Raw genomic sequence first — 22,002 nt, forward strand, 5'->3', positions numbered from 1 at the left:
GTCCCGAAGTTTCACTCGTAAGTCAACGATTTGGAATCCAGAAAGTTGTTGTCCTACAGGAACAACATTAAGTCTATTAGCTAGGTTCCCGGCTTGTCCACAGCAGCTGATATCACATTAATTTATACTTCCTCTCAGAGCTGACTCATTTCCATCATTCTCTGGGACTCCCTTCTAAAATGTTTCCATCAAATTTTTCATTAAATGACTTTTGTGGCCTAACCGATATAAACAATGATCCTACTTGCTACATGTCACTATGAAAACAAACTGCAGGGCAAAGCAAGAAAGGAAGAATAATTGAGATTACTTATATCTCTAGAGAAGGATGGACCTCACTAGGTTCTTCATATTCATAGACAGGATATTAAAGTTACAAATCCTAAACCATGTAAAATGAATATACAAAAACTATTTCCAAGTAAGAAGAAAATCAGAGCAACTTGTACCTTAAAGGTTATGGATTGGCTAAAAGAGACCACACACTGGTTCACCTCCTTTAAATCCCCAATTATTTCACCAATGCTACAGAACTTAATAGAAGCCAGGTGATTACCCAGAGCCACAGAACAGGCACACAGGCAGCTTCTCTTTGCTTGGCCTTTCCTTTGCCCCTGTGTTCCATACACAGCACACAAGAAAGGATTCTGACTGAGCTGAGAAATTCCTGCTATTTCACTGCCCCAACAGCTTAATTCACAGCCCTGAAATACTCACACCATTAACTCATGTGATTCCATTTAAAAGAATGTTTCACAAAAACCTTTCCTCATTACTAAATGAAACTCAGCCATCACCGATAAAGTCCACATCCTCATTGTGGATGAGAAGTAAAGGTGGTGCCCAACTACTCCTCAAATTTCCCCCATCTCTTGTCCTTCACTGTCCCAAAGGGCCCAGCTCCCAACAGTTCGACCCTGATAGTGAACTGAGATCCCATTTCTGAAATTCTGGGTGATTCCAAAACTGAGTTTGGTCTGAGAATCTTTGTCCCAAATCTATTTCCTCACAAAAAAATTCCCTAAAGAAAAAGCATACCCCAAAACATAAAATCTTTGCTCAAAGCATGCTCAATATAAGTTCTCCATGTTTGTGGTTAATCAATGTGGCTAATACAACTAATAGCTGACCTACTGTAGTTTTTACTATGAATTCAGAGTACATTTTCTGAAACTCCAACTACTTTATGCAAACATTTTTAAAGATTAACTGAGATAACATGTAAAGGTGCTTAAAATAGTGTCTCTGGCAGAGAATATGTTCCATAAAAGTGAGTGGGTTTTGTTTTCCCAAAAGGTAAGTCATCTGGGCACTGAATCTGACATGCAATTAGCAACATGAAATAACCTCTCTCTGGCTGCTGTACATTACTGTATCTAAGGAATTTAACTTATCTGCTATCTAATAATCAAAATTTCTGCTACAACACCGCTTCAAGTTGCACTTCACTGCATCACTGTACTGTTTCTGTCCCATGGTTGTTCCACTTAATTCATCCGATACCACTTACAAGGTAATTACATGTATCTGTGCATCTCACAAAATAGGCACATACTCTGTTGCCAGTACACTGACTTCACATTATGATCCTATTTTCTTCATATGGCCATTTAAATAAAACTGGCTTATCTAACATCATCTCCTTCAGAACAACAAATTAATATCTGCCTCATACCAAACAGGGTGGCGAAACTTCTACCTACTATCTATTGTTTGATAAGGCAATGCCAATGTCAACCAAACCAATAACAGTCCTAAATGGCAGATGGAAATCTTTAACAAGGAATCCTGATACTCAATCTCTATGCACATCACTATATATCCTTAAGAAAAGGACTACATGGTGTGCATACAAAGATTTCCTCATCACAGGCTGAAAAGCAACCTAGAACAGGTATTCTGGAACCGAGTCCAGGGGAGGCGGATGCTCGGCCTAGATCATCTAAAAAGTCCCTTCCAGTACTAAAATTCCAGGCTTTCCTGCTTCTATACAGTTGTTAAAATAAATGGCATACAGTTCCTCAGCAGTTGCTTCAAGTACTTTTTTTTCTTTTCTCTTTGAGACAAGGTCTCACTCTGTCACTCAGGCTGGAGTGCAGTGGTGCGATCATAGCTCACTACAGCCTCAAACTCCTGGGCACAAGTGATCCTCCCACCTCGGCCTCCGAGGAGCTAGGACTACAGGCACATGCCACCACACTCAACTCTTTTTATTTATTTATTTATTTAAATTTTTGTAGAGTCTTGCTAAGTAGCCTTGGCTGGTCTTGAACTCCTGGCCTCAAGCAATTCTCCTGCCTTGGTTTCCCCAAGTGCTGGAACTAAATCTAGGTGAGAGCCACTGTGCCTGGCCTCAAGTACATTTTTAGTCTAAGCCTGATGAAGTTCAAAAAAAAAAAAAAATCCCCACACAGAGGCATGCTTTAATGGTATGTTCCAGGTTCTCTGCAATAAATAAACCAAATGAGAAAAATGTAATTCTTTTCTATTTGTGACCCCCAAAAAGTTTTTAAAATTCACTAGCAAGTAGATTTTAAATCAAGCTTGTCGAACACACAGCCCGCAGGCCACATGAGGCCCAGAACGGCTTTGACTGCGGCCCAACACAAATTTGTAAACTTTCTTAAAACATTATGAGCTTTTTTGAGACTTTTTTGTTTTTGTTGGTTTTTTTGAGATGGAGTCTCGCTCTGTCACCAGGCTGGAGTGCAGTGGAGCCATCTTGGTTCACTGCAACCTCCGCCTCCTGGGTTCAAGCGATTCTCCTGCCTCAGCCTCCCAAGTAGCTGGGACTACAGGTGTGTGCCACCATGCCCAGCTAATTTTTGTGTTTTTAGTACAGATGGGCTTTCACCATGTTGGCCAAGATGGTCTCGATCTCCTGACCTTGTGATCTGCCAGCCTCGGCCTCCCAAAGTGCTGGGATTACAGCCATTGCACCCAGCTGAGTTTGTTTTTTGTTTTTTGTTTTTTCGTTTTTTTTTTTTTAAAGCTCATCAGTTATCCTTAGTGTTTGTGTATGTTATATGTGGCCCAAGACAATTCTTCTTTCAGTATGGCCTAGGGAAACCAAAAGATTGGACACCCTGCTTTAAATCTTGGTTAAATTCCCTAAATAGCCGACCATGGTGACTCACGCTTGTAATCCCAGCACTTTGGGAGACCAAGGCAGGGGGGATTGCTTGAGGCCAGGAATTCGAGACCAGCCTGGCCAACGTGAGGAAACCCCCATCTCTACTAAAAAATACAAAACTTAGTTGAGCATGGTGGTCCACACCTATAATCCCAGCTTCTTGGGAGGCTGAGGCACAAAAATTGCTTGAACCCAGGAGGCGAAAGTTGCAGTGAGCCAAGATCGCACCACTGCACTCCAGCCTGGGCAACAGAGCAAGGATCTGTCTCAAAAATAATAAAAAATAAATAAATAAAAAAACAAAAATCTCTAAATAGCCTCAACTCATCATGAAGAGTTTAAGTATACACAAAAAACTACCAAATATTTATCTAGTAAAAGAAAAACAACTGCTCAAATATTTATGGTGGCCCTACTATGCGTAAGAAGGTACTATTGAGATATAGGAATAATAAATATAGTCCAGAGCCCATTGCCTCAGAGAAGATAACACATATATCCATTTAACCAATATTAAACAAACATTTATTATGCAAACTGTGCTTATAAGAGTGGCTAATCCAGTGTAAACTGCAGTCAAACTATGAAAAGATAGTCAAGCTTCTTAGTTTTTCCTATTACAAATGACAGGGATACCATGTCCTAAAACTCTGATATCATTTATCATTTCAAATAGTAAAAAAATAAATATTAACATCTGACTTCACTATAGTTTTATAATTTGGCAACGTTATATTGCATCTAAGAACTTCATATTCTTCATGGTATGGCTATAAATTTCAGTTTAAAACTTACAGAAATAACCAGATAGTTCTATAGTATCAGACTCTTCCCATCATGAGTGATTTTTATCAGCTGCAACAAAAAGTAAAACAAAACTGTTTTACTGTTACTGTTATCCTTGCCAAATACAACCTCTGTAAAAAGTATGGTGAAATATGTCCATACCTATAAACATGACTGCAGGCGACAGAGCAGTCTTTAACTTACAAGCAACCTGAAGGTCATCTTGTATTAACAACTCTGCTAAAGACATCTTGACAGCACCATATGCTAAAGATTTCTTTCCAGGCTTTCAAATAACCTATCTTTAATATACCAAACTGTAATTTTTCTACCTTACAAGAAGAACAGTTGGGTATTTACACTTTTTACAACATTCATCTTTATATTGTTCAAATATTTTTATACAGTGAACATGCACTAATTTCATAATCCTAAAAAAAGCTAATTAAAAAAACTACCCATAATATTATTGAGTAACATGCAATTATCATATATACTGTTAAAAGATGAGGTTTAAAAAAAAAAAAATTAGCCGGGCCTGGGGGCGTGCACCTGTAATCCCAGCTACTTGGGAGGCTTAGGCAGGAGAATCACTTCTCCTGGCCAGGGAGGCACGAGGTTGCAGTGATCCAAAATCATGCCACTGCACTCCAGCTTGGGCTACAGAGCGAGACACCATCTCAAAAAAAAAAAAAAAAAAGAGGGGAGCGGTGGTTCAAGCAGCTAGGACTGATTTGGTATTAAAGTCATTCATTTCCATTCATTCACATGTATATAAACATACACATATACAAAGACATTTACTTAGTTCAGAAGATTAATAAAATTCAAGTATTTCCTGAATTTCTCACTTAGTGTGCAATAACTCTACCCTTTCCCCTACAATTATATTTTGCTTTTAAAAAAGAGCCAATATTAAACACATTTTTGTGGAACTATACAAAGCCATATATTATTTATAATTGTTGATGGTGAACCTTATAAATGGGATTATACTTCTCTCCTACAAAATGAGAAGTGCTACTGCAAGTGGCTCAAAAAGGAGAAAGAGAAAAATTAAGTTCGAAAAACTTTCATGTCAATGACAAAGAAGTGTTTTATATAGTAACCAGCTAAAGATAAAATCACTGAAAAAGTGGTGTCAAGTTGACAATCCACACTAAAAACTTCTTTGCTTGTTTTATATCTATATCTATCTCCATATATAGATATAGATATAGATATAGATATAGATATAGATATAGATATAGATATAGATAGATATAAGTAGTTTATCTTGATTTTGTTATTTTTGGGAAAGAGGAGCGTAAAAGAAAGGAGAAATAATTGGAATTTAGGTTACCTCCTAAGAAACGAGGCTTTGCTTTAAGAAGATGGGGAATATAATACCCTTTTTGTCTAACCAATCAACCACACTTTGAAATCTTTCACTTGTCTTCAATTAGCCATGTAGATCTGTTCCTCAGTATTGCCTTTGATCCATTCTTCTCACCTCTTTCTATCACCTTACTAAAGCATGGCTCTGATCATGTTTTTAAACTCACTAAAAATAGTCTAATGATCTTATAACTGTACTATTTTTGTCCCACCTATTTGTTCAGTTTTCTCTGTATACTTCCTTCTATTTCCTACCCACTATCAACTCATTGTTTGAGATACTTTGATCACATCCGGTATTCATACCTTTGCTCATGCACCGTACCATGTGCCCAGAATAGGCTACCTTGCTCCCCATCTCTGCTTATTACCATGTCATGTTTTCCGTAAAACTTTCCTCATGTCCCTCCAAGTAGACTAACTTCCCTCTTTCCTGACTTAAGGCATTCTTGATTATGTTTATATTCTAGAACTTCTCATATTTTGTCATATATTATAGTTAGTTATATACAGTTAAGTCTTATACCCCACTAGATTAATTAAAGGCTTATCAGAAGGAATTCTCTAGAGCTCAGCTGTCATGACCTATTGTTAAATATATTCTCCCAACAACCCTAGAAAGGAATTCTGCATGGTTTAGATACTATGTTTGATTGATTCACCTCACCTTCCATCTGTGAAACATGCTTCCCGCATTTTTCTTTTTTAATTCTCATTTGACAAAGAAGGCTGGCTTTAAAAAGAACAGCTCAGGCTATGGCCAAAAAGTCAAATGATTACTAACAAGCAAGTTACTTAAAAAACTGTATCCAGTATCTGTTAAAGAAGAGTTTTACATTTCACCTAAATGCCAAATCTCCCAATAATATTAAAACAGACCTTAAAGGGTGGGTAACATTTAGAATAAGTAAACAGGGAGATTAAGGAAAGACGCTGATACAGATGACCTACGCAGAAGAAACAACATGAATAAAAACACAGAAAATAAGAGTTAGGCATTGAGAATGGTTTGGCTAGAGATGAGTAAGTGGACATTAAGTTCCTTTCATATGCCCCCATAGTGCCTGCAGCTTAGCTGGCAATAAAAAATGTTTAATAAATGAATGATAAAATAACATATTTTTAAAGGGCTGAGGAAGAAATGGAATACAGAAAAAGAAAGGTGTGATATTTCTTTCACTTTGCCATCTGATAGTTACATTTTTTTAATGTATCCATTTTTAATAAATGAATAAATTCATTTCTCTTGAAGTGGATCAAATAGAAAATTAGACCCAAGTACACACATTTAATAAATGCACACATGGACAGATTTAGTTGTCAAAAGAATGGCTCTAAATGCAAGAATCTCTGTAAAGACCTAATTGGAATCAGAGCTGACGCTGAGATCGCTGCGATACCAGCATGGCCCTAAGCCAAATCTCTTTTCTGGCTGACCATGCAGGCTGTGTCACTGGACATTAACTTCACACAACATGTAACAAACCACCAAGTGTCTAGTTCTCTTGTGTCCGCCTAAGGCCAGAGCCTACCTTCCCTTACAGCAGTGCCAGCTTATCAACGTACTCAAATTTTATTTACAACAAAGTCTTGGAAAGCAAATCCAAGAAGGCAAAAAATAAGTCATTTCCACTCTTCTTGTTAACATCTAGATCTTGTCATAATTTAGTAAATTAAACTTCTATAACCAATGACGTGGGAAAGACTCAGTGCCCCAGGCTGGCATTCTAAACCTCCTACAACCAGGTCTGAGCTTCCATTCTGGTCTCATGTTCCACTACTCCTCCACTGTACCTCTGCCACTCGACTTCGCTAAGTGTTCCTATTCAAGCTCCCCTGACACTTAGGATAACCTATGTTTCTCTGACCTCCCACAGAACTGAGGCACACCACTCTCACATCTGGCATTTCCTCATTCTTATTATTATCTGTTTGTACAGCTCTAAGCCAGAAAATAGTGAAAACTTATTTTTATTTATGGGCAACCTAGAATTATGGAAAGATACAAGCTTTGAAATTAGTTTAGTCTAGATTTGAAACCCACATATGGTACTTCCTGGGTGTGTGGCCTTAGGCAGGTCGTTTAATTTTCTCAATCTAAGTTTCTTCTTTTGTAAATGCAACCTATAATATATCACTACCAGATGTTCTGAGAACTAGAGCTATGGTACGTAAAGCACCTAGCACTACACTAGGCCCACAATAGGGACTCGCGTGGATGCCACTACTACCGTTCAACTTTGTCTCCGACTCCAACCTACTCCCCAGAGGTCTATCACAACATCTTATGGTTAAAAAATGGGAAAACTTTAGAAGACCAGAAGATTAAGCGGGGGGAAATGAGAAAACTACAGAGAATAAACTAGTCCCATAAATTTCATCTTAACTAGGCTTTTAGCAAGCAAAATCTCTTGGGGGGCGGGGAGGGGAGATATTTAGTTATGAATTTCTGTTATTGAAAATAAATGTGTATAACAGGTCTTCATAAAGAAGTCAATTTTCATATATAATTGGTTGAGATCAAAGACATCTTAAGTTACTATAGAAATGTCAGAACTGTTAAATGCTTTAAGTGAAAATGTTTCTTCACATCCTACTTTCAAATTGCCTCCTCAATGAAAAAGAAAATTATTTTAAAAGGTATCACGAAGAAACTCCATTAGCAAGGTGTTAGGACAGAGATTTAACAATAAATGCATACAATAAAACTCCTTTGTTACAGTGATTTTAGAATAAAACACAGTACAAACTGTATTACATATGGCCTTTAGAAAAATGCAGATGTGAAGGATCCTACAGAGTGGTTGAAACTGAGCAATAAGAAGTCACATTACAATGGACCTAAAGGCAGGAATAAATCTACAGCAAGTTTTGGAAAATCAAAATTAGCCATAATGTGCAAAAACAAAGTGATGCCATCTGCCTATAGCGGCTATGGGAACCATACAGACTAATGAGTGCCTTATTTTTAACCTTCCTAAGGGTAAAAGTCACCAAGTGAAAGAACAGAGACAGAGGGGCAAAAGGTAAAGTAGGTCTTTTAGAAATACATTTCCTAAATCTAAGAACATTCAGATACATCGACACTCAACTTCTACTCCCTATCCTTTCTCACCTTTATACTTCTGTATGTTTTCTCTGGTTTGTCGAAGATTCTCAAATACAAATTTCTGAATGCCAAATCCTACTTATCTGGACCCCTCAAGTACAACCTCTTCCTTTTCCACTATACATTCAATGAAAAGTGGTCCCTCTCCCTTCATAATCTCCTAAGCATTTTCACTGATCCTGTCTTTTAGTATTTGCAGGCTCTATCCTATATGGAAATATATTTGTTTCATACAGGTTCTCTCTCCCCTGCTGGATTATAAACTCCTGGTGGATAGGACCTCCATATAAAGCCCCCAAAGGGCTGTGAAAACGTAAATACTCAGTAAATGCCTGCCAAATCAAAGAGGAATAAAAAGTAGTTTTTGCAAAGTCTGAAATTATTTTCAGCATAATTTTATTATACCATAATTATATTACTGTTTCCATTTCTAAATCAACTTTAACAGTAGCCAGTGGTTCATATCCTGCTAACAAGAGGTAATAAGACATTGTTTGCGGTTTTTTGCTTTGCTTGGACATAGGTGATTAAAGTGTCAAGTTCTGTCTGCAGCTAAAGTTTCTTCAACTTCAAGAATATGTCTACCATGCAAAGAATGAAAGCCACAGTCTGGTACACTTCATATCATCCTTGGGGGATTTCCTACTCACTTGCGGCTTGCCACCTTCCCTTCACTGTCAGAAGACCAGAGGGGCATAGAGGTAAAGATTTGGAATCACAGGACTCCGTCTTTACAAAAACCCAATGGTGTGGGGGGAAAAGCAACCAAGGAGAGAAGGACTGTTCAACATTGGAAAACAAATTTAGGAGAAATAATTAAATGAAATGTGAGTATTACAGTATGATTAATAAGAAAATGCCCTTATTTTTTAAAAATGCATGCTAAAGTATGATAGGTTATGGTTTATGAGACTTGCTTTAAAACTTTCAAGAAAAAGTAGACAAAGTAAATATTATAAAATATTAACTAGTATTAAATACAGGTGAAATGTAAACAGGAGTTCACTATAATATTCTATCTAGATTTTCATATATTTGACATTTTTCATAACAGAAGTTAAAAAGAGCAGAAAAAAAAAATTCTGAGTCTGTGAGATCTGGAGTCCAGTCCCAGGTAGAACACGCACCAGGTAGGACACGTAAGAGCAGAGATAAGTTAATAAACCTCTCCGAGCCTTGTTCTGCATCCAATGACAGTAATGTGAGGCTCAGAATTCTCCAATAATTAAATTAGTGTGTAACATAAGTAGGGCAATGACATCACATGTAACTATACAATAAATGTTAGCTATTATTACTATCCACATTAGTGCTGGAAGGTGGAATGACCTGGTTAAAGAGTCTCTGTCACTATACACAGAACTTACTGAGGGGAGGGGAGTGTTTAACTGGAAGAAAAGATTGCTCACCTTTCTCAGTCTATCTGCCAAGAGATTATGGCGGCAGCTAAAACCCAAAATGTGGAACAAAAGAAGGAAGCCAGAGTGCCACCTCCATTAGCAAGAGAAGGCAGAGAGCACATTCTGATAGCTACCACAAATCTCCATCCCACCACCACAAATAATTGCAGAGAAGAGAACAGGAAGCAATCAATTTCTGTAATAGCAATAACCAGATATATGTCATTAACAACAAAAATCAGTTTCAACCACATACAATAAAGAATTAAAGTTAAGTGTTGTGCCCCCTTAAAGGCCAAAAGCAAGTTAAATTCACTCTCCTGGAAGAATAGCCAGTATTCCTATGGCAACTGCTCACAGGAAGTAAATTATTCCTTTTGAAAGACACAGACTAGACACAAATATATACACACTTGCTTCTATTTTAACCCATTCCCCCTTACTGCAGGAAACTTTGAAACCAAACAGAAAATCTTTCTAACTTTAATATGCAAATAGTATATCTGGTTTAATGCTCCCTTTGTGCTGAGAATATATTTTCCCATAAGCACATGGAAGGCTTATTGACACCATGGCCTCACAAGTTCTTCTCATCCCCAAACTTACAACATTCAGATAAAAAGAACAAATAAGTCCTCCATTAAAAACAGAAATGGCCTTAATGCATATACACAAATCAATGTCGGTGAAAGGAAAACTACTCAATAGTAGGTACGACAACAACAAAAATCACAGCTGCCCGGAGCACTGCTCTTGTAGCAATAGCAGAAATAGTGGTAACATTAACAACAGTTTATACTTACTGAATTTTCTGAGTGAAATGCTCTGCTGATTTCCATGTGTTAACTCATGTAATCCTCACACTCAATGAAGTACTGTGACTTAATTCCCCACTTTGCAAATGAAGAAAATGAAATGTGGTGGTTTGCCAAAACAGAAGTCAAACAGCAAGTACCCAGGAGACAGAGAGAATTTTAACCCATGCCTGACTCCAAAAGCCCGTCCTATTAATTACTGAACTACATTGCTTCTCTTGAATGGATCCTCACTCACACCTGCAATAAGCCTGGAGTTGGAACTCTGCTGTTACCAAGAGCAATTAGTGGCACTAACAATGAAAACATAGATTCAACTTCCCACCATCCAATAAATAAGTTATTTCTAGTCAGCATACTTTTAAGAAAGGAAAACTCTACTTTTTTAAAGAAATAATTCCATGCAAACGATTTGTTTTTCCCATGTTGTGACATCAAGCACACCTTCTCCAGGAAACTCTCTGTTTAGAATGACATTCTCTGAGGGTTCCAGATAATTAAGTATTACTTAAGAATGAAAAATTTGTGGCAGTAGTGCTTACGAGACACATTAGTAACTCAATAAAATGTCAAGTACCAACATAGCATAAAAGACATATTAACTTTTACTTTTTAAAATCTATGAAAAGTTAGGTATTAAATCCAACCACAGAAAATAAGTATTGAACTTTTTAAGGCAATATTTTTGGATAAAGATATTCTTTTTATTTAATTGTGTGTTGATGGTGGTGGTGTTTTTGTTTTTGAAAAAGAGTCTCACTCTGTCACCCAGGCTGGAGTGCAGCTGGCACAATCTCGGCTCACTGCAACCTCTGCCTCCCAGGTTTAAGCAATTCTCCTGCCTCAGCCTCCCAAGCAGCTGGGACTTCAGGCACGCACCACTACACCTGGCTAATTTCTGTATTTTTAGTAGAGATGGGGTTTCACCATGTTGGCCAGGCTGGTCTCAAACTCTTGACCTCAAGTGATCTACCTGCCTTGACCTCCGTAAGTGTTGGGATTACAGGCGTGAGCCACCACCACCAGCCAAGATATTCTCTTATGGCCAGGCACAGGGGCTCATGCCTGTAATCACAGCACTCTGGGAGGCCAAGGTGGGAGGATTACTTGAGTTCAGGAGTTCAAGATCAGCCTAGGCAACACAGAGAAACCCTGTCTCTACAAAAAATTTAAAAATTAGCCAGGTATGGGTGGTGCACACCCAAAGTCCCAGCTACTTGGGAAACCGAGGTGGGAAGACTGCTTGAGCCCAGAGGTTCCAGATTGCAGTGAGCCATGATCATGTCACTGCACTCCAACCTGAGTGACAGAGCGAGACTCTGTCTCAAAAAAAAGACATTCTCTTTAATGTTCTGAATACTTCCAAATGCCAAATTTCTTTTAAATCAATTAAATTTAATGATGAAAGGTCAACAGTCTTGACAGAGCAAACATACCACAGCTCGGTCACACAATATGTATTTCACGTTTTCTCATGAAAACGTTTACAACACTAAAATAATACCTTTTGATCCAAGCCTATTAGCGCTGTGGGCAGTGCTAGAGTTCATTTCACTGCTGAAGTTACATTTTGCCAGTCTTCAACAAACAACGTATGGTTCACACTTCTCTATAAACAAGATTTAAGGGGGAAAAAAAAACCTTGAAACTGTTAATATATTAACTATTCTTTGCTGTTGTTATTCATAAAAATTGTGTCTGTTCTTCAAAACACAAAAAACTAAATATATTGATTCTAGGTCCCAAGTATTTATTCACTCTTCCATTTTAATAAAATAATCAGATACATAATTATAGGACCAGTATGTATTTTGATATTAGAAATAGTAAGGTGGAAGGTAGAAAATATCATTTCCATTATTGTGTATATAAATTTATACTCTATTTTTCTTACTCAACTCAATAAAGGAAAAATTTCTGCACAATTACTTTCATGTTTCTATAGACAATTCACTCTAGAATGGTTTTTCTTAAACCTCTTATTTTACTTCATGCTATTACCATAAATAACTATCATGTTTTTATTTCTACAAAAACACGAAATTCTTTAAGCTTATTATTAGCAATATGTTAAGGTTCAAGTTCATCAATTTTTTTTTATTTTTGCAGTAGTATATCTTTCCAACCATATGATGAATGTCTCCAGCAAGTTATAACTTACAACTTTCCACTGAAGCATATATTATACATAAGATATGAGTACATCCATTAGGATTCCATTTTTAACTCCAAATTAACAAATGAAGGAATACTGAATTGTAGGCAGCATAGTATAAATGTAAAGTCTCCGATTACTTTAAAAAAAAAATACTTTTATAGTCCAAAATGAAGTTCAATACATCTGATGGGGAGGCAGGGGTGTTCATTTCAAAGTCTAGCACCAGCAGCACGTTAAGGAAAAGATGTTGCACGCTGCAGGCCAAGTTTCCAAGTACCAACCTCCTCCTTACACACAAGTATCAATGCATCAAAGGTATAAACTACTAAGCAAAGTTTTAAAAGAAAATGTGTAAGTTCAGAAGAGGTTTTATGTACCTTATTTTGTAAGAATATTTAAGCTCAGAGTTCTGAAAATGCAATATATTTTACCTGAAGTGTTCCCTCAAATTAGAGGATATATAACTAACAAGTACTGACTTCTTACCAGCCCTCCCTCCTAAAGTAGGGGTGGCCATTATGCCTAAGTCATAAACTGCAGAGTATAGCAAAATATCTCCCTTTGCCTTTTTCTGTGATGTGGACACACAATGTGGCTCCAAGGCTGGAGTACAAGACAGAAGCTGCACATTGAGGATGAAAGAGCAACTAGACAGAAGGAGCCCAGATTCTTGACACCATGATAAAACTACCGTAATAGTCCTGGGCTTTTGCTCTCAGGATATTGAGAGAGAGAGAAGGAGAGAAACTGGTATCCACTGCTGTTATTTTAGGACTTGTACTATAGCAGTCAAGCTGTATCCTAAAAATCCAGATTGCACAGCCTCAACACTTGCCACCAAAACATAAATCAAAAATCTTTTTCATCTTTATTGTCGTATTTCCCATACTTAAATGTTCTTCCCTTCATTAACCACCCTGTGCTACGCCTTTCATAATATTCACTATACTAGTGTACTACACTAATATTTACTTAATATACTTATCCCCCAAGTATAGTTCACTATATTAGAATTTACTTGATTTACTTAATATACTTATCTCCCAAAAAATAAACTGTCTGAGAACAGGGACCATGTCTATCTTCACAGCTGTATCCCCAGCACCGGCGCAGTGCCTCCTATATATCTGAAAAACAGAACAAATTACACGAATCCTTCAGCACTCCAGCCTTTGTTAATCTCCCTCTTCCCTAAACTCCTCAAGGATCTATGCTTTATGCCATATACAAGTCTACCAGTAGTATACTACTCCTTTCTTTGGCAATGGTTTTGTCTAAGTCTCCTCTTCTCAACATAACTGAACTACCTGAGTGCACGAGCACTATGTACCCTACTACCTCCCCGTTTTACAGAAAGCACACAAATACCTGTTGAATGGTGAAGTTGTTTCTCACAAAGGTGAATACACCAACATTCTCCCACAATATTTAGTCTTATAATGCAAACATTACATTATTATGGTGCTTTTGTGGTTCCCACAAAGACAAACTTTTATTCTCTTCAAACTTCAAACTGTACTTCTGGAGAAAGTGGTGAAAATCCCAGTGTGTTTTAAAAGATATGCTATCAATACTGAGCCCTTAGTGCCCAAGCATAAAGTCAATGTGAGGCAAGTCCCTTGCACCAGCAACAGTAGGAGCAAAGAGGCAATGATTATATATAAGATGGAGGTGAGACCTGGCAGGATCAGAATACTGGTTGCCACAGCCCACTGGTATTTTCTGAATAGAAGACAGTCCGGAGTAAAAACAAAACAATTAAATTGGATACTGAAAGGTAAGCAGTAGATGAGGAGTGTAGGGATGCAAGCTGCAAGGATCCAGAACCCAAACAGGAAACAGATGAACGCAGGTCAGAGCAGAAATTCAAGGAAAAAAAAAAAAACTCGAGAAACAGATTGTGGTCATCTCTTATTCTATATACTGTAAAACAAGACAAGAGCTTATCTCAAAACCTAGGATGACTTCAACTGGAAATGAAGGGGAAGGTGAAGGGAACAGGGGATGGGACATTTGAGGCATTTGAAATCTACTTTGACATTATCAGTAATGAACTAATTATTAGAATTCTGGATGAAGATCGGTTCTTCAGAATTAGTATTCAAAGAAAATATCCTATTTCAGAAATCCAACTATTTAAATTCAGAGCCAATCTCAGCATGGTCCTATTTGCTGCTGGTGACAGTAGCGGAGTATATGTGTACGTCTGTAGAAGTAATGGGCAAAGATAAGTCTGATTTAGTGATATTTAAACAATACATGGTATTAACTCTAAGAATCTGAAAGAGAAAAACAGAGTATATGATGCACTCCAGTGAGATTACATTCATAAAAGATTTGGTATCTGCAAATACATCTACCAACAAAGTGACAGACAAAAATTAGGGATAAAATGAAATAAGGAAAAGAGGCAATGAGGAATCAAAATTAATGCTCATGTGACTAGCATTGTGGTAATGTTGATAATTTTCAAATAGTGGAATTTACTACATCAGTCACTTAATTTTATCTCACTTAATTTCTATATTGTCTCATTTAATTTCTATAACCTTACAAGATAGGTACAATTAATATCCCCCATTCTACAGATGTGTGTAAAGCACAGAAAGCTAAAGTAACCTCACGTGACTAGTGAGCAGTTCAACTGTATTTAGATATTTTTCTATTCTGTAACAAATCCAGAAATTTAAAAAGAAATGGCTCATGTCAACAATCATCCAACAGTTCTTAACATCTTATTCTCTAGGGAAACTGAAAAATATGTTCAATCCTACCTTCCTTCAACAACAACTTCAACAAACAAAAAATCACCACCACAACTTTCTAGGAAAGGATTTTTCTGAGTTTTTCTAAGTTTTAAAACAAGGGCAACACTAAGAGTTAAAGATCGACAGTATTCTATTTATTTAGAAGCCTCTTAAAATAAATAAATGAATTCTCTATTTTGTGCCACTGAATACTACAGGATCAAAGTAAAGCCTCTGAGATTATTATGTCCAACAAATGAAGGTCGCAATCTCAGAGTTTATGTAGACATCACAAAAACTGTTTCAATAGAAGTGGTTATTTTAGAACTGGCTGTCTGCCCAGAGAATGCCAGAATACATTTTAACCAAGTGGACAGAAAAAGAAGCAGATGGATTTGAACACTATTTTTTATCTACTAAAGTCTAAATAACACCAGAATACAATTTCCTCTCATTACTTTTATATATAATTACTTAGAAAGGTGAGCAGGTAATTAAAAGAAAAATCTTCTATAATTCACTTTTTATCACCCTAACTTACAGTTCACATTCCTATATACTTTCAACTTACATTTTAATTGAATTCTAGAGATTTTAAGAAAAAAGCTCTCAAGTATCACTACCGATACCTTGTTTTGTAAGCTAATAATTTGTCAAAATGATTTAATATTTAAAAGATATGAAAAGATATATTTATATGTATGGAATTAAAAAGGTGGTACTGTGTTTTTGAATAAAGTTATTTACAGATCATATCAGCCACATCTACATATTTAATTCCATAACAGCTTCTCTTGCTTTTTAAATTAAATCTTCAACTTTACAATAACTGATTCTCAAGAGAAAGGGATTATAAATGTGCCACATCCTGCTCTTTATTTCAAAGCAGCAGCACAAAATAATAAAGAGCTAACTAATGTGGTCCCAATGATTACTATACATTTCATTAAAATTTCATCTCTTTGTCCCATTTAAGGACTCACTACCTGCTTCTGGCCATATGGAATCTGTTACACAGGCCCTGTGATTTCTTCTCCATGAAGATTACTTCACTACTTGCACAGGAACAAAATAATATAAACTAAAAAATAATTTATACCATGTCTACAGCTGAGTTTTCCTATAATTCTGTTACAATTCAAACTATCAACATATCGTCAGGTTAAATTCCATTATAATGAAACAGACAGATATTTAAATTTTTTCACAAAGGAATTTAAAGTCAATAACGTTCATTCAATTAACTGATAGTTTAAAAATAGTAACTAATTCTTGAGCAATAAGGTCTTTTAACTGCTATGTTTTTTTGTTGTTGTTGTTTTTTGCAACATACATTTCAACACTACTGAATAAACAAACTTAGTCCAAACAAAACCATTTAGGTGAGTCACGATGCATCATGATAGTAGCCAACTCTCTGGAGAGCCCTGCAATAGTCACCCGAGAAGCAGCATGATGTAGCAGGAAACCTGGATCTGCCTCTACTATGGAAACCGGACAAGTCACACGAAACTGGACAAGACACTCAGCTCCTTTGGGCCTTGGCTCTGATCTGTAGGAAGAGGCTGGACTGGATCCAAACTTTAAAAAAAAAAAAAAAAAAAAGTGTCTCACTCTGTCACCAGGCTTGAGTGCAGTGGCATGATCAGAGCTCCCTGTAGCCTTGAACTCCTGAGCAGCCATTCTCCTACCTCAGCCTCCTGAGCAGCGGGACTGCAGGCACACACGACCACATCTAGGTTTTTCTTTCTTTTTTTTTTTTTTTTTTTTTTTTTGTAGAGACAGGGTCTCAAACCCCTGGGCTCAAGTGATCCTCCTGCCTCAGCCTCCCAATGTGCTGAGATTATAGGCGTGAGCCACCGTGCCTGGCCTGCAAACTTTATAAACAGAATTCTGACTAAAGCCTCCAGTATAAATGGGCAAAAGTAGATGTCTTAATTTATTTTATGCTGCTATAACAGAATATCTGAGACTGGATAATTTATGAAGAAAATAAACGTATTTCTTATAGTTCTGGCTGAGAAGTACAAGATCATGAGGCCTGCATCTGATAAGGGACTTCATTTTACATCATCCCAGGGCAGAGGGCAGAAGAGCAAGAGATGGTGTACACTCCTTTATAACTAACCCACTCCCAAATAAAGACAGTAATCCATTCACAGGGGCAGACCCCTCATGACCGAATCACCTAACAGGCCCCAACTCCCAACACTATTGCATCAGGGATTAAGTTTCTAACACACAAACTTTGGAGGACACATTCAAACCACATCAGAGGACCTGCACTGACCTCCTTCTCCCACAGCAGCTCCTAAAACAGTTGGAAGTGGCTAAGTCCTCAGGGGAACAAAGTTTGAAAATCTAAAGAGTTTGGAAATATATATATATATATATATACACTTCCCAACCACCTTCCAGTACTAACCCCCAAATTCTTTTTACTTTGATTAAATTAACATGACCTCCCACAACACTGCTGCTCCAAAAAATATCAATAAGAAATCAGATAAAGCAATCACATTTAATAAATATTTACTGAGTACTTACTACGTGCTAGATCCTGAGGATTAATGATGAATAGAACAAAGCCTCTCCCCCTCAAAGTGAGCCTACAAGCTATAAGAGACAGATATAACCAACTACAATGCAAACAAGCAGAAGTTACTATGGATTAAGCCAAGGGTGCTGGCTAAAACACATAGGAGGAGCTGCTTACTCAAACCAGAGGTCAGGAAAGCCTTCCCAGAAAAAATTACGTCAATGCTAACAAAACAAATATATATTGGCTTGAATATAAAATGACAGTGTTTTAACCTGAGTAAATTCCCTTGTGTTTCTAACCTAACCACTCTCCTCATCAAACTTCTTCACTATTTATCCATATGTTCTCTATCCCCTTTACTCACTGTATCTTTTTTTAAAAAAAGAAATGGAATATCTAACAAGTTCTTAGGTGATGGGGGGGAAGAAAAGAAACATGATCTTGTATAACTGACAATGGCTACATCCATGTGAATACTCCATATGAGAATAATAACCTTTCAAGTATTAACAAAATGGAGTCACTCGTGCCAAATGCCATATAATCAAACTGCAACTGTAAGAAAGCAGATACATCCCAAAACAGACGAGTTTTTCCTAAAAACAGGAGATTCTAGCCTACCTGAGTCAGAATAAGAAAGTCCCCATGGCTTTAACCCTTACCAAAAAAAAAGCAAACTGAAGTAATCTATTGTTAACTTAATCAGCTTCTTTTCCCCATTGTTCTGTCTCCTCATTCCCACCTCACAAAACCCAATAGTCTGCCATTGCCCAGTGGAAGCTCTGATTCTATTAGAATGGAGGCTGCACTGATTCATGAATCGAGAATAAAAGCCAATTAGATACATAACTAAATGAGTTTTAATTTTGTCTTTTGACACAAGAGTAAAAGTGGATATGGAAATATCCATGTGAGTATAGATTAATACAAGAGGGTTAAGGATTGGTAAGCCTACATGGTTATTTATATAAACTCCATCCATGGATTTCATGTTGAGCGTAAAGGCATAATCTTTCAGGCCCAAAGACATTTTAAATTTTTTAATGTTATCACATGTTCCCAACTTAACCTAGAAATTATTTAATCAATGTTTTGAGAAGAATTAAGTACTAGACAGTAACTATAAAATTACTTCAGAAACAATAAAATTCATATATCTCCAAATAAACCTCTTTGGAAAATAATATATGATCGATCTGTTATCTTGACCACTAATTTGTATATACAATTCCTCATAAGTTATACTTTTATGTCAAGTGACTTTTTCTATTTTTCTCTTTTACTACGTCTTAACATTTTAATTGGTAAAAATTCAAGTTGAAGTGATCATTAAAGTCTTATTAAATCAAGACTTTTAAAAATAAAGGTAAAAAATAAATAAAGAGACAAGGTCTTGTTATACTGTCTAGGCTAGACTAGATTCAAACTCCTGGGCTCAAGTGATCCTCCCACCTCAGTCTTGAGAGTAGCTGGGACTACAACTCAGGCCACCATGCCGAGTTTAAATCAAGACATTTTTAATGCAAAATACAATTATTTCAGAATTTTTTATGACTTGGGACAATGGCAAGACTGAAGTTTACTTTTGCTTGAACTATTTCTTCTCAAATAGTTACAAAATACAAACAAAACTGCCTAATATATTTGTGAATCAAAACAAAGGTTTAGGTATGATAGAAGACACCAGAGGCAGGTATTTACAAATCAATAAGCTAACTGCACTATCATCCTTATTAGTTAAAAAGCCCTATCAAGTATATGACATTAAATATATATCTTTATATAATAAAAATTCATGAATAATTGCACTGTTTTGTAAGGTGAAGAATTTTTTTTTTTTTTTTTTTTTTTTTAGACAGAGTCTCGCTCTGTCACCCACGCTGGAGGGCAATGGTGCCATCTCGGCTCACTGCAACCTCTGCCTCCCAGATTCAAGTGACTCTCCTGCCTCAGCCTCCTGAGTAGCTGGGATTACAGGTGTGCACCACCACACCCGGCTAATTTTTGTATTTTTAGTAGAGGCAGGGTTTCACCATGTTGGTCAGGCTGGTCTCGAACTCCTGACCTCATGATCCACCTGCCTCGGCCTCCCAAAGTGCTGGGATTACACTGCGCCCGCCCAAGGTGAAGAATTCTTAAGTGTATTGAAAAGGGTATTTACAAAAATTCATAGTAAAGCCCTTCTAAATAGAGAAGTACACATATCATACATAATAACTGCTTAGAGATGAATTAAGCTGAAATTGCATTTCTGAATTTTTTTTATAAAGGAGACTATTTCCTAACATAAACCAATCTCCCAGTAATATCTTCAAATTGCTAAGGCTATACTAAAGAAATCAAATTCACAATATGGTATACTTCAATGCCATAATATCAAATGAATAAAGCAGTAATTTTCTTCATTCACTGAAGGCAGCACAGGACAAAAGAAGTAAAACTGAAAATGTTCTTGGGAGAAAAAGGGAAATATTTTAAGTTCAATGGTAAGAGATGACCTATGTAAAATTCATCGGAATATTTATCAGAAATTTTCACATACTTGAAACAGGTCCATTCACAAGTTCACGAGCTATGACTGGGTTCAATGCTTGCTGCTCTTCGAGCAGTATTTGATCATATATTTCATTCTTTTCCCATCAGCACTACGCACCAAGACACATGAAAGTACACATCAAATAAAAAAACTGAATAGTTTCTTACCACAAAGCTTCACTTTTGTTATTTCAGAGACAGATATAAAAATGTATTTAAACAATCTCAAATAATTAACTCATGAGATGACCCCACCTATCAACAATTCAACTTTCTCAACCAAAATCCCGTAAGTATGAAAGAAAAAAACCAACAACAAAAAAGGAGACTTAGGAACATAATAACAAAATACAAAAAAGAAACACAGTTTGTTTATTTATTTAACGGAAACAGAGGCTGCTGCAGCTGCAGGAGCCTTTTCTGACTGATGTGACATGAGCTGCTACATTTAAAACCAGACGCTTTAAACAGATGGCTATTCAGTTAAAGCCTTCAGGCTTATCTCCCACACTTGGTCACAGTTGCCAAGGAAGAGGACACTAGTTTTCCACTATAGCTTTAGTATAATTTCACACACGACCACAGATTGACCACTGACAATTACACACACGACATCACAGACTGGTGATGTAACTGCTAACGGATGTCACACTGTCTTTTAAGAGTATTGCTAGTTAACAAAGAAAGCACCAAGAAACAGACGTTAAAGCCCAGGTATAGAATGAATTTTAGCCTGAAATGTAGGCTATAGCAAATATACAATTCAAGAACCACTCTATACTAATAAATATTTCAAGTTATGTTTACTTTCAGTCTTTTGTTCATGTCAGAATTTTCATTGCCACAGCAATAACGAGCAAAAAGTGTAGCTGGAGTATAAACCAATTAAAGATCACCTTGTACTCATGTAAGTTTTTTGAATCAGCTTCCAAAAGCATATCTGCAATACATGGTTAAGCATATTATAGTCTTCATGTATCTGCTTTTGGATTATGAGTCAGTATTAATCATCCAAACAAGTACAGCAGTCTTCAGCACTAGTGCTGCAGTAAAACTTCGGAAGAACTGACATTCAGACTCCTGACACAAAAACATGATAGAATCTGTCTCCAAGAAAAGATCTGGGCCCCTCTGAGGTTCTGTCCAAGACAGAAAGGGCTTAAGGCAATGAACAAGGCACCATCCCTTTTTTTTTTTTTTTTTTTTTTTTTGACTACTAGACAAACTTTCTGACTAGAATGCCTATGTCCACTTTGTTTGTTTGTTTGTTTTTGAGACGGAGTCTCACTGTCACCCAGGTTGGAGTTCAGTGGCACGACCTTAGCTCACTGCAACCTCTGCCTCCCGAGTTCATACCATTCTCCTACCTCAGCCTCCCAAGCAGCTAGGACTATAGGCGC

The 22,002-nt window shown here is 36.8% G+C and overlaps 1 protein-coding gene across 4 annotated transcripts in view; it reads right to left on the reverse strand.

Moving 5' to 3' along the window:
• Positions 1-22,002, reverse strand: part of MED13L (mediator complex subunit 13L) — a 320,014-nt gene that overhangs the window by 185,454 nt on the left and 112,558 nt on the right. Inside the window, exon 1 of one of the 4 annotated variants that reach the window (XM_063646757.1) lies at positions 12,125-12,234. The exons of the other annotated variants lie outside the window; for them this stretch is intronic. Coding sequence (XP_063502827.1) covers positions 12,125-12,170 — 46 coding nt within the window. The 5' untranslated portion in view covers positions 12,171-12,234. Of the gene's footprint in view, positions 1-12,124; positions 12,235-22,002 lie in introns of those variants that run through there. 4 annotated transcript variants of the gene reach the window in all.

Source organism: Pongo pygmaeus, chromosome 10 (genome assembly GCF_028885625.2).
Source record: "Pongo pygmaeus isolate AG05252 chromosome 10, NHGRI_mPonPyg2-v2.0_pri, whole genome shotgun sequence".
NCBI lineage: Eukaryota > Metazoa > Chordata > Mammalia > Primates > Hominidae > Pongo > Pongo pygmaeus.